At 49.3% G+C, this 13,314-nt stretch overlaps 6 protein-coding genes across 6 annotated transcripts in view; 3 read left to right on the forward strand and 3 right to left on the reverse strand.

Annotated features, from left to right (window-relative positions):
- Positions 1–940: 940 nt before the first annotated feature.
- On the reverse strand, positions 941–3,636 carry EPUS_00761 (uncharacterized protein; the record flags this gene model as incomplete). The annotated part of the gene is made up of 2 exons (XM_007801541.1): positions 941–3,212; positions 3,413–3,636. 2 exons carry the CDS (start codon positions 3,634–3,636, stop codon positions 941–943), a joined length of 2,496 nt encoding a protein of 831 aa, XP_007799732.1.
- A 513-nt stretch (positions 3,637–4,149) lies between these two features.
- Positions 4,150–4,983, forward strand: EPUS_00762 (37S ribosomal protein S25; the record flags this gene model as incomplete). The annotated part of the gene is made up of 1 exon (XM_007801542.1): positions 4,150–4,983. The coding sequence occupies one exon, from the start codon at positions 4,150–4,152 to the stop codon at positions 4,981–4,983; it is 834 nt and encodes a 277-aa protein (XP_007799733.1).
- A 571-nt stretch (positions 4,984–5,554) lies between these two features.
- On the reverse strand, positions 5,555–6,574 carry EPUS_00763 (uncharacterized protein; the record flags this gene model as incomplete). The annotated part of the gene is made up of 3 exons (XM_007801543.1): positions 5,555–5,894; positions 5,945–6,305; positions 6,352–6,574. 3 exons carry the CDS (start codon positions 6,572–6,574, stop codon positions 5,555–5,557), a joined length of 924 nt encoding a protein of 307 aa, XP_007799734.1.
- Positions 6,575–7,047: 473 nt separating this feature from the next.
- EPUS_00764 (asparagine synthetase) lies at positions 7,048–10,460 on the forward strand (the record flags this gene model as incomplete). The annotated part of the gene is made up of 12 exons (XM_007801544.1): positions 7,048–7,082; positions 7,133–7,296; positions 7,355–7,378; positions 7,434–7,683; positions 8,410–8,460; positions 8,513–8,538; positions 8,593–8,619; positions 8,670–8,705; positions 8,754–8,902; positions 8,947–10,214; positions 10,263–10,367; positions 10,418–10,460. 12 exons carry the CDS (start codon positions 7,048–7,050, stop codon positions 10,458–10,460), a joined length of 2,178 nt encoding a protein of 725 aa, XP_007799735.1.
- Positions 10,461–11,058: 598 nt separating this feature from the next.
- Positions 11,059–12,340, forward strand: EPUS_00765 (Mitochondrial outer membrane protein porin; the record flags this gene model as incomplete). Its single annotated transcript, XM_007801545.1, has 5 exons — positions 11,059–11,106; positions 11,181–11,214; positions 11,270–11,458; positions 11,623–12,125; positions 12,191–12,340. The coding sequence occupies 5 exons, from the start codon at positions 11,059–11,061 to the stop codon at positions 12,338–12,340; spliced, it is 924 nt and encodes a 307-aa protein (XP_007799736.1).
- A 583-nt stretch (positions 12,341–12,923) lies between these two features.
- Positions 12,924–13,314, reverse strand: part of EPUS_00766 (uncharacterized protein) — a gene marked incomplete at both ends in the record, with an annotated part of 883 nt that continues 492 nt past the window's right edge. Inside the window, one exon of the mRNA XM_007801546.1 lies at positions 12,924–13,302. Within this exon, the coding sequence (XP_007799737.1) occupies positions 12,924–13,302 (379 nt within the window). The remainder of the gene's footprint in view (positions 13,303–13,314) is intronic.

Consider the following 13,314-nt stretch of genomic DNA (forward strand, 5'->3'; position numbering starts at 1 on the left):
GGGCTCGAAGGTGGATACACGAAGCACCTTTAATCTGCTTATGCGGAATCATAACCTGTCTAGTTAGTTCCTAACTCAATTCAAGTACTGACATCTCGAACTTCATCCTTGTATAGTCCCGCTCTGAATTTTGCAAGGTGGATGAAATTTAGGTATGTCGCTACCCGTTCGTGTAGACTATGAAATCTTTCCAACCTGAGTGGCAGTGCGGATTCTGATTAGGATCCTGCATCAATGAGCACGAATTGCTTGAAAACTTGTGCAATCAACCGTGGTCACCACTATCTTCCGTCCGAGAACTCGGATCTTGTGGTCAGATACCTCGGACGAGCACTCCCACTGCCTTTGAGTCCTCTGTCGGCACCAGCACGAAGGCAGCACAGAAGGTCATGCTGGAAGTGGTGCGGTGAGAAGCCATATTTTTGGGGATCGTAGAAGCTGAAGATGCGCTCACCCAAGTGTGCAAAAACCACGTTCCTTGCGCCTCGATCACGCATGAAAAAATAGCTCTTGCCTCCGCCTCAATCAAGCATGTAAGATGAGGTTGTTCCTTGCACCTCAACCTTCCATGAGCGATGGATGAACTCGCAACGACTTGGACCGCGAATCTATAATCCGCACTTGGTTGAACCTCTTGGTGGAGAAGTTGGAAAGAGAACAAGGCACTGCTACTATTGCTCCCCTCAGCCGCTACATTGGGCGGTATATAAATTACTCAACATGGCAACTACACATCTAGTTCTTAACGTGTAATCTTTCGGAGTCTATGAGATACTAAAAGCCATGGAACAGGCTTCTAGGTCAGCATACTAGGGATTGAATGTGAGGACTTGCAGCCCCATCGCCAATCGTGTATCAGCAGAATTAAACTCGGCAGGTTAATATTCCAGATCGTACTACCTCGTAGAATGATACTAGTCTTGCTTATAAATGTACATGTCTACTCTTTGCCGTGGGTATCGCAATACCTGAGAGCCCGACGAATCTCACGTATAGCAACAGCTTGCTCATTTACATCCGAAGGTCGCCAGATTCGTTGGATCTGATACCAGACATCTTCAAGCACGGACCTGCTGGCCGTACATCGTGTGAAGGCCCGGATAGCCCATAAGACCAAATGTTTGGTTGGCTGAATGGAATTTGGATCTGCCGTTTCCTCAGCAGGAGCAATTCTGGGTGTGAGATCTACTCTAGGTAGACGGTATTCTTCACCACTACCGGCTTCGTTCTCGCCTTCGGGCTCAGATGCGTTGATAATTGTCGAGTACAGGTCGAACGGCTTTGTCTCGGGGTAAGGGCTTGCGAACTGCTTTATGAACGTATGCCAGGCGGTTGGTCTTCGCGGTTTAGGTCGTTTAGACGCTTCCTCAATGGCACGCTTTTCTTCATCTGCAGCTATTGCCTCTGCGTCCTTGACGCTTAGCAGATCAAGGCGGGACGGCTTCTGACTTGTGCCAGTTTCCCTTGCTTTGCCTGCATTCATGCAGACGACACAAGCCGCCCAAGCGATGTGCAGTCGTTGTTGTGTCCATTTGGCATCGCTACGATCAGAGCCACCGTGCATGGCAAAGCCTCTGAAGAGTAACTGGAAGGTCATTTCTGTGATGGGAATCCGGAATTGCCGAGTCATGTCGTCCAGAAGCACAGTGAGACGATCGACGTTCCCAGATGTCCTTGCATGGTGAGACATCAGGACTCGATAAGTAATTGCATCAGGAGTTAGAGGCATCCTGCTCTGTAGGTCATCGTGATGATCCGGTAGAACAGTCCTCAGCCTGCTTGCCTTGAGGAGTACTCGACCAAGGGCGTTCGATGCCATCTCGTTCCCAATTTTGTCTGGACCAGGAGGTGGATACTTCAGGAAAAGAGCTTCATCACCGTCGCCATTTTTGCCTCTTCGCAGGCGCTCTTGCATTCCCTTCATCCGCTCATAAACCTGTTCTGCTGCAGCAGGCTCTTGGGCATTGATCAAGGATGCCATCACACAATTCAACACAAGCGTGTCAACTATTTCGCCAGCCTCGACAAAATCGCGATAAGCCTTTCGGACGCCATCTCCATCACCTTTCTTACCATAATAATATATCAGGCTGACTCTGCCAAGGCGATTGAGCCGAAAGCCACGATCGTGCATCTCTCGCAGGAGTTCCTCAGCAAGCACAAACTTTTCAGCCTTCACAGCGATGTCGAACAGGATATTAAAAGTCACAGCGCGAGCTGCTACTCCCGCATCCTTCTCCATCTGACGCCAGACACGGAAAGCTGCAGAGACGTCAGAGTTAGACACGTTGTTAAATGACTGACCTGCAAGATAGATAGCAGAAGACCATTCCCATGCCGTAATTGGTAGCCTGGCAAGCTGCATATCATCTAACAACGACAGGTATCGAAGCAAGGCTCTCTCCGACTTCCTCCAGGGCGTAGACATGCGTTGAAGGAATAGCCGAATCACACCACCAGGAAGATATGATACACCGGGCTGTGGCAACGCCTTGTAAGCTCGAAAAAGGTCCTCGAGTGACGAGTAGTCATCTAATAGCAGATCCACGAGCTTCTGCAATACTTTAATCTCGTTCATTTTGCGTATCTTTATCTCCATCTCTACATGATGAAGCGGAGAGACAGGAGTGCCTTCTTCATCTCGAACCAGATCAGACTCTGCATTTGTTGGCGGACTAAAGTCTTCCGAGACTTTGAAGCTGTAATCATCTAGCTGCAAAGGTGTTGGTGAAGCATCGGGCGACTCGGACAAGAACCTGCTTCGATGGGAGTAAAAGTATAAGTCGACAAGACCAAGGAAATCCTCTTTTTTTAGCTTTACAGTTGGCCGAGAGGCAGGTGTCATTTCGACCTCAGTGAGATCCATCATTTCGACTCGTTGCTGATCCTGGTATGCCTCTTCCTGCCAATAAGCCCTTCTGCGCTTCTGATCGCGTCTTTGCATGGATAGGTGCAATTTGTGGCGTGCCTTCTCTAGTTTTCTCTCCAATTCCCGAACATTTCTCAAGTAGTGAATCTGCTCTACGAGTTCTTGTTCAGTTGGCTCAATTGAATCATCCTGATCAGCTTTCGCAGGTGTGTCGTCAGAAGTTTCTGAATCCATGAGTTCCTGCAGTTCGTCGTATGCCACTCGATCGGTCTCAACATCGCCGCGCGCATTCACCAGAGAAGCTATTTGCGCTTGTAGCCTCGCTCTACGTTCTGTGCTCTGGCTATCGGTTGAATCAGCTTTTTGTCCAACTGGGCCAGTCCCGTGGTCAACCACTTCGTAGAAGGGCTTAAAAAAGGACCCTTCATTCTGAGCATCAGTTGATCGCTGGTCATCATGTTTTGTCTGTGAAGAAGAGGCTCCCCCCTCAGAGCTTGAAGTAGTGTCTAATTTCGCAGGCGTTACCGATTGGGCCGATCCCACCTCTGACCGATTTTGGGGGGCGCGGAATGCGGACAACCACCGTCGTTGTAAACGCTGAGGCAGGGCGCCGGTTTCTTTGTGTGCAAGTAGGATTTTGGGTGATTCATGGCAGTGTGGCAACTGGCATGATCCTGCGCGAGTAAGGGTGGAGAGTAAGTACCGCTCAACTTCACCAGCGGCTGGAAGGTGTTGGCTGCGATAGACGCTACTGCTTGAAGAAGCATGCTTCCAGGGGGGTGATGATGTGGAAGTCAGGCAAGGTAGGAGAAAGGTCAACAAAGGTGCTTCGCTCAAAGCGATAGTGGCTCTGTAGCTCCGTGACCGTTCCCAAGGCGAGAATCGAGGCATCTATAGCGAGACATGATGCTATGCAGCCTGTGGCATGGGGACCAGTGATATTGTAGTGATAAGCAGGGCACAAAGTACTACTCTGGTGTTGCAGTTAGGGTTGCAATTGACTGAAAGATTTTCGACAGCTTTCGTGATGCGGAGTTTAGAGAAACGGGGCTAGCAATTGTAGACAAGAACCTCGCGACAACGAAGGAGATTTTCAACACGAATCAAGGAAAACTCCTCGATTTCGACGAAGTCGGCTTACCAGGATCCTGCGGGGCGATCATCTCACCTCCGTGGCTGGCGCCCAAATGAAGCTGTAAAGCTGTCCTATACGCTTTTTAAGCTATCACGACTGAAATCTAGAAGCCAATCTGTTGATTGTCGGCCCCGAAAAGCGCATCATGGGCCGACTCAATCTCGCTGCGCTCCGGGTCAGGCGACGGGCAATAGCCGATTTCGAGACAGGACGGACCAGAATGAAACCAATCTGGTTGGATGTAGTAGCTGATATCCCACCGGCTCAAATATTCACCCGTCAGCAGCCCATTCAGCATCCATTGACCAAAATCCGCAAAAAGACCATTTCACCTCCTTCCAACTCAGATTCACAACTCCCGGCGCGCACAAGTACCGAAGTGACAACCATAAAACCCACTCGCAGCAAGAAGAGAGCCTCCCAGGTGTTCCAGCCGGTACCAATTCGCTATGAAGAAGACGAGCTCCGAAAACAGTTCTATAGCGATCATCCATGGGAGTTGGCTCGACCCCGTGTTGTCCTCGAGACAAGCGGCGATAACTATACCCACCGCGACTACAGCCGCAACGTCCGCTCCCCCAATGCCCAATTGAATGGGGAATCTGTGGTGCAGCGACAGCTCTATCTATTACACAATGTGCCCGACATAAAAGAAAGCCAAGCCTACGACATGGCACGCAAGGAGTTCTACGCACACCGCCTGCGTGAGGAGATCGAGAGGCGAGTTGCTGCTGAAGAGGCGGAAGCAGTCGGTGCGGACTTTGGACCGAGTATCAACCAGAGGAGTATAGAGCTTGAAAATAAGACGTATGACGAGTGGGCGAGATGGAGTCGGCAGACAGTGTTAGAAAATATGCAAAAGAGCGCCGCTTTTACAGGACAAATGTTGGAGGGTGGCGGGGGTGCTGGGGGATTGGGAGATGCAGTCGATCAAGGGAGTGACGGGCAGGTCGGAGGGAAACGCTTTGCAGTTCAGTAAATCAAGGAGAACCAAAGAACAGCGGTTATATGACCAAGCGTGTACTTTCTCAAAGCAAGTCTCAAAACATGGCACACGTATGGCCATTTCCAAGAGCGAGAAGGATATTCATCGTCCCAATCCAACGACACCATATCAACTCTTGTGAATCGCAGCTGGACAGACCATTCAACATCCAAAGCCAGGAAACCCATGTGAGACCTCGGAAAAGTTGTTGATATCATACGGGTCCTCTTCTTCATTAGGATCCACGATCTCTTAAAAGTCTTTCTGATTCTTCCCCAATCCCACCATTCTCTCTTTTGCCTCCAGGACCATCCTTCGCCCGATGAAATGCCGGAGGAATCATTATGAAAGCATGGTCTCTGCGTGGCCTGGATGTTATCGTCTTATTGCTGCGGGCAAATGTCTGGTTCGGATGGGTATGACTGATTACAGGCCTCGAAAACCAAATTCATTCGCATCGCCGCCTTAACGTTAGGAGGAATGGAGTGATTCAGTAACAGGAAGGGGTAAATCTTACAGGAACTCGCTCGCAGTAACTTTTCCATGTGCACTCGGCTCTATGGAACTAGGATCTCTCAATTGCTTGCCGGACCTGATCTGTCATGGTCTCCATTGGCGGATCACCTATGAGTTCATTGTCCCGCTTCTCATAAAGCGTGCCTCCTTCCGCCCATATTCTCCTTAAGGTCAGAGCTGTAGCCAAGGGATCTTGGTTCCTCCAAGCCCGCTCCTCTATCTCTTTCAACTTCTCTAAGCCAGTATACTGTACCTCCCATTTAGTACCTGTCTGCTTCTCAAATTCAGCAAGGATGTCATCTGGACTTGTCGTGAATGAGTTTACGATCAGAACTCTGTTTCGTGATGCTGCAGGGTGCTGCAGAGCAGCGACAAGGAGTCTTCCGACACTGGATGGGAAGTCAGTTTCAGGCAAGGGTGTCCATGAGAATCATCATACTCTGCCATAGCAGTGAAGCTGATCCGGCCCTTTCCATCTCCCAGCAAAGAACATTTCTTCTCTTTGACATTGAAGCCTCCTGCCTCGAATCTACCAAAGGGAGGCTCAGCAAAATAGAGGTCTGAATAAGGCCCCGTGACAAGATACGTGCACTCTAGATTCGTCACGGTCGACATGTATCGTCTGACTTTCAGTTTCTGCTGGTGGGGCTTCTCTGATGCAGATTCCAGCGAATACTCAATATCTGTCCCATATTCGCTCGGGAAGAAGCGTGTCACTGAGGTTTCTGATGCCCATTGTATCAAAGGAATCTGTTGTGCAATCACATTCCGTCCAACACAGGAGATGACGGTATCAATGTCTGGCATATGTTAGACAATCAATCAGGGAACAGACACAAGTCAGACCATGGTAAGCGTTCTTGACATCCTCTTCCTTCGTGATGTCGCCTACTAAGACTTCAATTCCTGACTGCTTAAGGTCGTTTATCTCTGAAGCTTTGTTATGAGTCGTGTCCTTTGACGTAAGTATGACAATGCGTTCAACGGAGCCCTTGGCCTCGATGATCTCTTTTGTGATGTATTTTCCAATTAGGCCAGTCGCTCCAATGATGAGCAGATTTTGAGGCATGACAAATGCACAAGCTATGACTCTGATACCTTACTGATTGAGAGTTATAAGGGACTTCCGTTCCCTAGATGCAATTACTCCACTGAAACATGTCTCATAACATGCAGATTTTACGAAAGAAAGTTCTTCATGACAACGCATATCTTTGACATCATATTATTTGTATTGTGGCTGGTCTCAGAACAGGATAAAGCCTGTTGTGACAAAAGGGCGCATTGGTAAATGATAGTCCGGATCTTGGCGTGTTTGGGTCTTGGGCAAACATTTTCTTCCCCCACCCTTACTTTAGACTTCGCTTTCCACATTCACTTCAATACAACTTTGCCTATCAGTCCAATAAGCAGTAGAGAAGTCCGGAGCGCCCTCAGAACTCACCTCAAAGACAGCTAGCTTAACCGCAACTCAACCGCTATTCAACCGCATTCGAAGAAACCATTACCATTCTCCTAGCCGCCCTCATTCTTCTGTAAAGGATGTCGTTGACCTTAAACCGATTGCAGGAAGAGAGGTAGAATGCGCACTCTGTGGGTCAATTATAGCTGATAGGGGATCTTGCAGAAAGCAGTGGCGAAAAGACCATCCGTTCGGCTTCTATGCGAAACCGGTTCGCGATTCAAAGACTGGTGTAGTGGACCTAAAGAAATGGGATTGTGGAGTCCCAGGCAAAGAGAATACCATATGGGCTGGCGGATTGTTCAAGCTAGATGTCACATTTCCTGATGGTATGTCTTGCGCCTGGATGTTCCATCTTGTTGGAAAGAATGCTGATGAAAGAGACAGAATATCCTACAAAGCCGCCAAAGTGTGAGTTTACAGGTGCAAAATCTGATCTCTCATGGTAGGCTGACAGTATTATCAGGCAAATTCGTTCCTCCACTATTCCATCCCAACGTCTACCCATCCGGCACTGTTTGCTTGTCGATCCTGAATGAAGAGGAAGGTTGGAAGCCAGCAATCACCATCAAGTCCATATTAATCGGCATCCAAGATCTTCTCAACGACCCTAATCCGGATTCTCCTGCTCAAGCCGACGCTTACAACCTATTCAAGAAGGATAAGCCTGCCTATGAGAAGAAGATCAGGAACGTTGTCAAGGAAAACCCAGCACCGTGATGCAGCTCGCATATTGTGGAGAGGTGACATTCACGCCTACATGTGTTCTTCTTGGGGCTGGAGTTTTATGAAAGCCAACTCTGATTGACGGAACTCCTAATACTCAAGACTTGAGCGAGGCGTTGGTAGGGATGGCGTTCTTGCTTAGATATTATTTCGCGATGGAAGCAAACTAAGCCGGCTTCGACTCAGGTATTTCTTTTCTCCAACTTGCTTGTCAAATCAGGATCTTTAGCATTATGGGGTTGTGTTGGACGTGACACTGCCACTGGCCACATCCCGGGACTCCAATTTCTTTGGCGGAGTGGAGATTGAGGGGTATCCTTGTAGATGACTCGTGTTGATCAGGTACACGTGCATATTTTTACCAACACACAACAAGCAGGGAAAAAGTTTGATTGCTTGTGTCATATCAACCTCCAGAAAGCTGTACCCCATTTTCTTTACTACAAGTTGTAGATTCTCAAACAAAGCTCTTGTCTAGACCCGCAATGGGCAGTCAAGCTTGATCTTTCCTTATCTTATCACAATGGCACGGTCATGAGTCAGAAAATATTTCCCAAGATTGTCCGTGCCGAACAAATTTTTAGAAATTCCATCTTTTCTGTTGGTATCAATTCAGTCGCGTGACAAGAACCATCAATATGTGCGGGATATTTGCGTGTCACCAGTCAGTCTCTTCATCGATCTACTGGCCATTTCGCCTACTTACCAACGTCTAGCCATCCTGATGTGCAGAAGTTTAAGCCAACTGCTTTGCGCATGGCCAAAGCGTATGCTAACCAATTTGTCCATTGGTACACGCGATAGCTAATTTCCTCTCAGAGCCCGACATCGTGGACCTGACTGGAGTAAGCTCAGTCGGTTGAATGGCTCAAGAAGACTTGCGATTGATTTGTGATCAGGTGGAAATTTTATTGGAAACAAGACCAGTCAGTTCAAACATACCTTTCAGCTTGGGTGGTACTAATTGCGACTCTAGTCCTTGCACATGAACGTCTTAGCATCGTGGGTGTTGGTACAGTATGCTATCGAGTCTATAAGAACAGCAGCTGAGTAGTGTTAGGGTCGGGTGCCCAACCTCTCGTCAACGAGGATGGAAGCATAGCTCTTGCAGTCAATGGGGAGATATACAATCACCGCATTCTGCGAAAACAGCTAAAGGAGCCATACAACTACAAAACCAACTCCGACTGTGAAGTCATAATACCCTTGGTAGGTCGAAGAGGGTCTCGTGTGCTCGGTGCTGATTGGAATAGTATATGAAATATGGCACCGAAGCTCCTCAGTACCTCGATGGAATGTTTTCGTGGGTTTTGTTCGACAAGACTCAAGATCGTACCGTTGCCGCTAGAGATCCAGTTGGAATCACTAGCTTCTTCCTTGGTCGGTCGAGTGAAACGCCTGGAGCTGTCTACTTTGCTTCCGAGCTGAAGTGCCTGCATCCTGTATGTGACGTGATTATAGCATTCCCACCAGGTCACGTATATGATTCCCAAACAAATTCGATGACGAGATATTTTGATCCTACCTGGTGGGATCCTATGAGGGTGCCTTCAACGCCAGTGGATTATAAATTGATCAGAAAAACACTGGAAAGATCTGTGTTAAAGCGACTGATGGCTGAAGTCCCTTATGGAGTCCTTCTGTCGGGAGGGTTGGACTCGAGCCTGACAGCTTCGATTGCACAGCGAGAATCTCTAAGGCAACGAGCTCTCATGCAAAACCGCGGCAATGGATATAAGACACCAGATTACAGTGAAAAGCTGGTTGGTATCGATGATGACAACGAGCTCTCTACTGTTACGTTCCTGCCGCAACTGCATTCATTCTCAATTGGTTTGCCAAATGCGCCTGATACGAAAGCTGCCATCGAGGTCGCCGATTTCCTGGGAACCAAGCATCATGCTTTCACATTCACCGTTGATGATGGACTGGACGCGTTGTCAGATGTCATCTATCATCTGGAGTCATACGACGTGACCACTGTTCGCGCCTCGACACCGATGTACCTGCTGAGCCGCAAAATCAAGGCCATGGGAGTGAAGATGGTGCTGAGCGGAGAAGGCAGTGACGAAATCTTCGGCGGTTACCTATACTTCCATGCTGCCCCGAATAAAGAGGAGTTCCACAAGGAGACAGTTAGAAGGGTCAAGTTCTTACATACGTCTGATTGCCTCAGGGCCAACAAATCCACCTCAGCATGGGGTTTAGAGGCACGAGTACCCTTTTTGGACAAACAATTCTTGGAAGTGGCAATGAATATTGACCCTCAGGAGAAGATGATCACCAAAGACAGAATAGAGAAGTACATACTGCGGAAAGCGTTTGACACAACAGACGAGCCGGATGTTAAGCCCTACCTTCCAGACAAAATATTGTGGAGACAGAAAGAACAATTCAGCGATGGCGTTGGCTATGGCTGGATCGATGCCTTGAAAGAACAGGCAGAAATCAATGTGACTGACGAGATGATGAAGACTCCGAAACCAGAATGGGGGGATGATATTCCAGACAGCAAAGAAGCGTAGGCGAGGCAATTTTTTTAACACTGAAGTTGTGCTGATGTCCACAGGTACTGGTACCGCACAATATTCGACCAGCACTTCCCTCCATACTGTGCGTCGACCGTAGTGCGATGGACGCCTACATGGTCCAAGCAGACCGACCCAAGTGGAAGGTATGCACATCTCGGGATTCAAAGACATAAGCCGCTAACCAGTCGAACAGAGCCATTACCACTCATGTTGCCAAGTATGAGGGCAAGGATTGATCTATTGCCTTCCTTGTCAGCTTGCGATTGGGTATTCGCGACGTATTGACCTGTTGGGCTTCTTGCCTGCACATGGCCATTAGTACATAAAAAATGACTCCTCATGTAGATAGACTCATCGAAACCTGACAGGAGCACAGAACATCCCTGTTGAGGAAGAAGTGAATAGATGATACATGCAACGACACCGGTCGTGCATGACCTAAATACTGTGCGGTCGAAGGAGTAGCAGGGTAATGGGCCACACGGAATACTTAATTGTCTGCCGAAACACTACTTATGTAGAGTGCCTTGCTTCGAGCTCTCTCTTTACAATTCGTTAGGAGTCGATTTCTATCTTGGTGAAGCAGGAGAAGGTGCAATTTAATTAATTTATTGATTTATTGTTCGAAACCCGACTCCTATTGCATACGAGTACCACTGTAGAGCTCTTTGACACGCGCGGCTTTGATTGGCCCACAGCAAGCTCCCCGATCTTCCGATTTATCCTCTCCCGGCCCAAGCTCTTGTCTACCTCAACAACAAATTTTACCCGCAGTTCAGCTTCACGTTCTTCTCTTAGCCACTTCCAGTTCGAGCCTCCCCTTTTGTCCTCACAATGTCTGTTCCTGTTGCATTTAGCGATATCGGCAAGCCTGCCAACGATGTATGTTCCGCGCTCTCGGCGGCACCGCGGATGAGGAGCTGTGCAGACCAGCTTGCTGATGCGGACATTAACAGATCCTGAACAAAGATTTCTATCACACCACAGCAGGTGGATTGATGCCTCGGCCATTTTATTCAAGCTGCTTGCTGACTGCTTGCTACAGCGAACCTCGAGGTCAAGTCGAAAGCCCCCAATGGTGTTACCTTCAACGTCAAGGGCAAATCTGCGCACGAAGGACCGATCTCGGGCTCGGTGAGCACCATTCTACCCCGGATGGGCCCGTTCACTGTTGGAGCAAGACGTACTAAGTACTATGATCAGCTTGAAGGAAAATATCAAGACAAGGCTACTGGTACGTGTCTACTTGTCATTTCTTGCGCCAGGATCTTTGTCAACCTATCCAACCCCGTATGATATCTACCATATTCTCTATCCAGCTTACGTCGTGATTGCGCTGTCAACGCAGCGAATGTTGAGTCTGCAGCTTGCTGATCATCCTCCTTCCTCCACATGCAGGCCTCACTCTCACCCAATCATGGACAACCTCCAACTCCCTCGACACCAAAGTCGAACTCGAAGATCAACTCGCCAAGGGTCTCAAAGCCGAAGTCCTTTCCAACTACCTCCCAGCCAAACAAGCGTACGGCGGAAAGGTGAACCTCTACTACAAGCAGCCCAACCTCCACTTCCGCACCTTCTTCGATCTCTTTAAAGGTCCCACCGCCAACATTGACGCCGTTCTCGGCCATGAAGGATTTCTCGTGGGTGCCGAGGCGGGCTACGACGTGCAAAAAGCAGCCGTGACCAAGTACTCTGCCGCAATTGGATACAGTCTGAGACAATACGCTGCCACTATCCAGGCCACCAACAATCTCAGCGTCTTCTCGGCGAGCTACTACCACGCAGTCAACAGCGAGGTAGAAGCCGGTGCCAAGGCAACTTGGGATTCCAAGGCTGGTAACAATGTCGGCCTTGAAATTGCTAGCAAGTACAAGCTTGATCCCAGCTCTTTCGCGAAGGTGAGCACAGGAGAAACATCATCGTTCCCTAGCAAGCACAGCTGCTAACGCGGTTGAAACAATAGGCCAAGATCAACGATCGCGGTATCGCAGCACTCGCATACAACGTCAAACTCAGCACCGGCGTCACTCTAGGTCTCGGCGCTTCGTTTGATACCCAGAACCTCAGCCAGGCGGCTCACAAGGTCGGCGCGTCTTTCACTTTTGAGGGGTAGAGTCATCGAAGATAGAGGGCTAGGCTGTGTCAGTCGATAGATGGACAAGCGCCACGGACAGTTCGAAGACGTGGAAGAGACACATCAGCGCCACTTGCGTGATTCGCTGGGGGACCGCAGAGAAAACCTTTGTATTGTACATTTCCGAGTCTGGTAGAAGACCATGTGATTACGCTCTAGTCGAGCCTGGTCAAGCGGAATTTTAATGCAGATTTTTTTATAATTAAACCTTATGTAACAAGGTCTTCCGTTTCGTGGAGCTGATTCATCTTGGTTTTCATCTTTGCGCTGTCTCGATCTGGACAAGCGGAGCTTCTTCATGGCTTTTCTGTTTATCTGTTTGGGTCTCTTCTAGCCTGTGGGTCCTGGTCTGGCAGAATGCGACAGCAGGCCTCAATCCCTTTCCTTTTTGGATACTGTACACGCCTGTCCATCTTAAATGCATTTATTCCCTCCATCACTCACAGATCCTGTTCAACTCCTGATACCCCTAATCCCCCAGCGAGGAGCTGCGCCAGCACCATGGTCCTTATCCCCCTTTAGCCCACTCATTCCCCCCACCCCACCGCCATCACGATCACGATCACGCCGACTTCCATCCCCCCTCGTCAACCCCCCCTTCCCCACGGACGAACCCGCCGACCCCCAAAAACACCCCCGCAACGCTCACCCCGCCGATCAAGAGCCCCGTCACGATCACGAACCGGACCCAGAACCCGGCGTCGTCCTCCATCTCCCTCTGGGCCGCCGCCATGGCGGCTTCGCGGCGCGATTGGCGGCGCACATCTTCGTGTGTCTGGGTGGAGTGGACGGGGTGCGGGTTGAAATTTGGAGGGGTGTTTTCTGCCGCGCTGAAGTGTGCAGACGAGGAAGAGGAAGAGGAGGAGGTTGTGTCCTTGCCCCCGTGCGCGTAGAAACTGGGCGGTGGGCCTCTGAATGTGCCCCTCCTCTTGCTGAGGCCGCTGGCGGGGCGG

The sequence above is a fragment of the Endocarpon pusillum genome (assembly GCF_000464535.1).
Source record: "Endocarpon pusillum Z07020 unplaced genomic scaffold scaffold1300, whole genome shotgun sequence".
NCBI classification, from domain to species: domain Eukaryota; kingdom Fungi; phylum Ascomycota; class Eurotiomycetes; order Verrucariales; family Verrucariaceae; genus Endocarpon; species Endocarpon pusillum.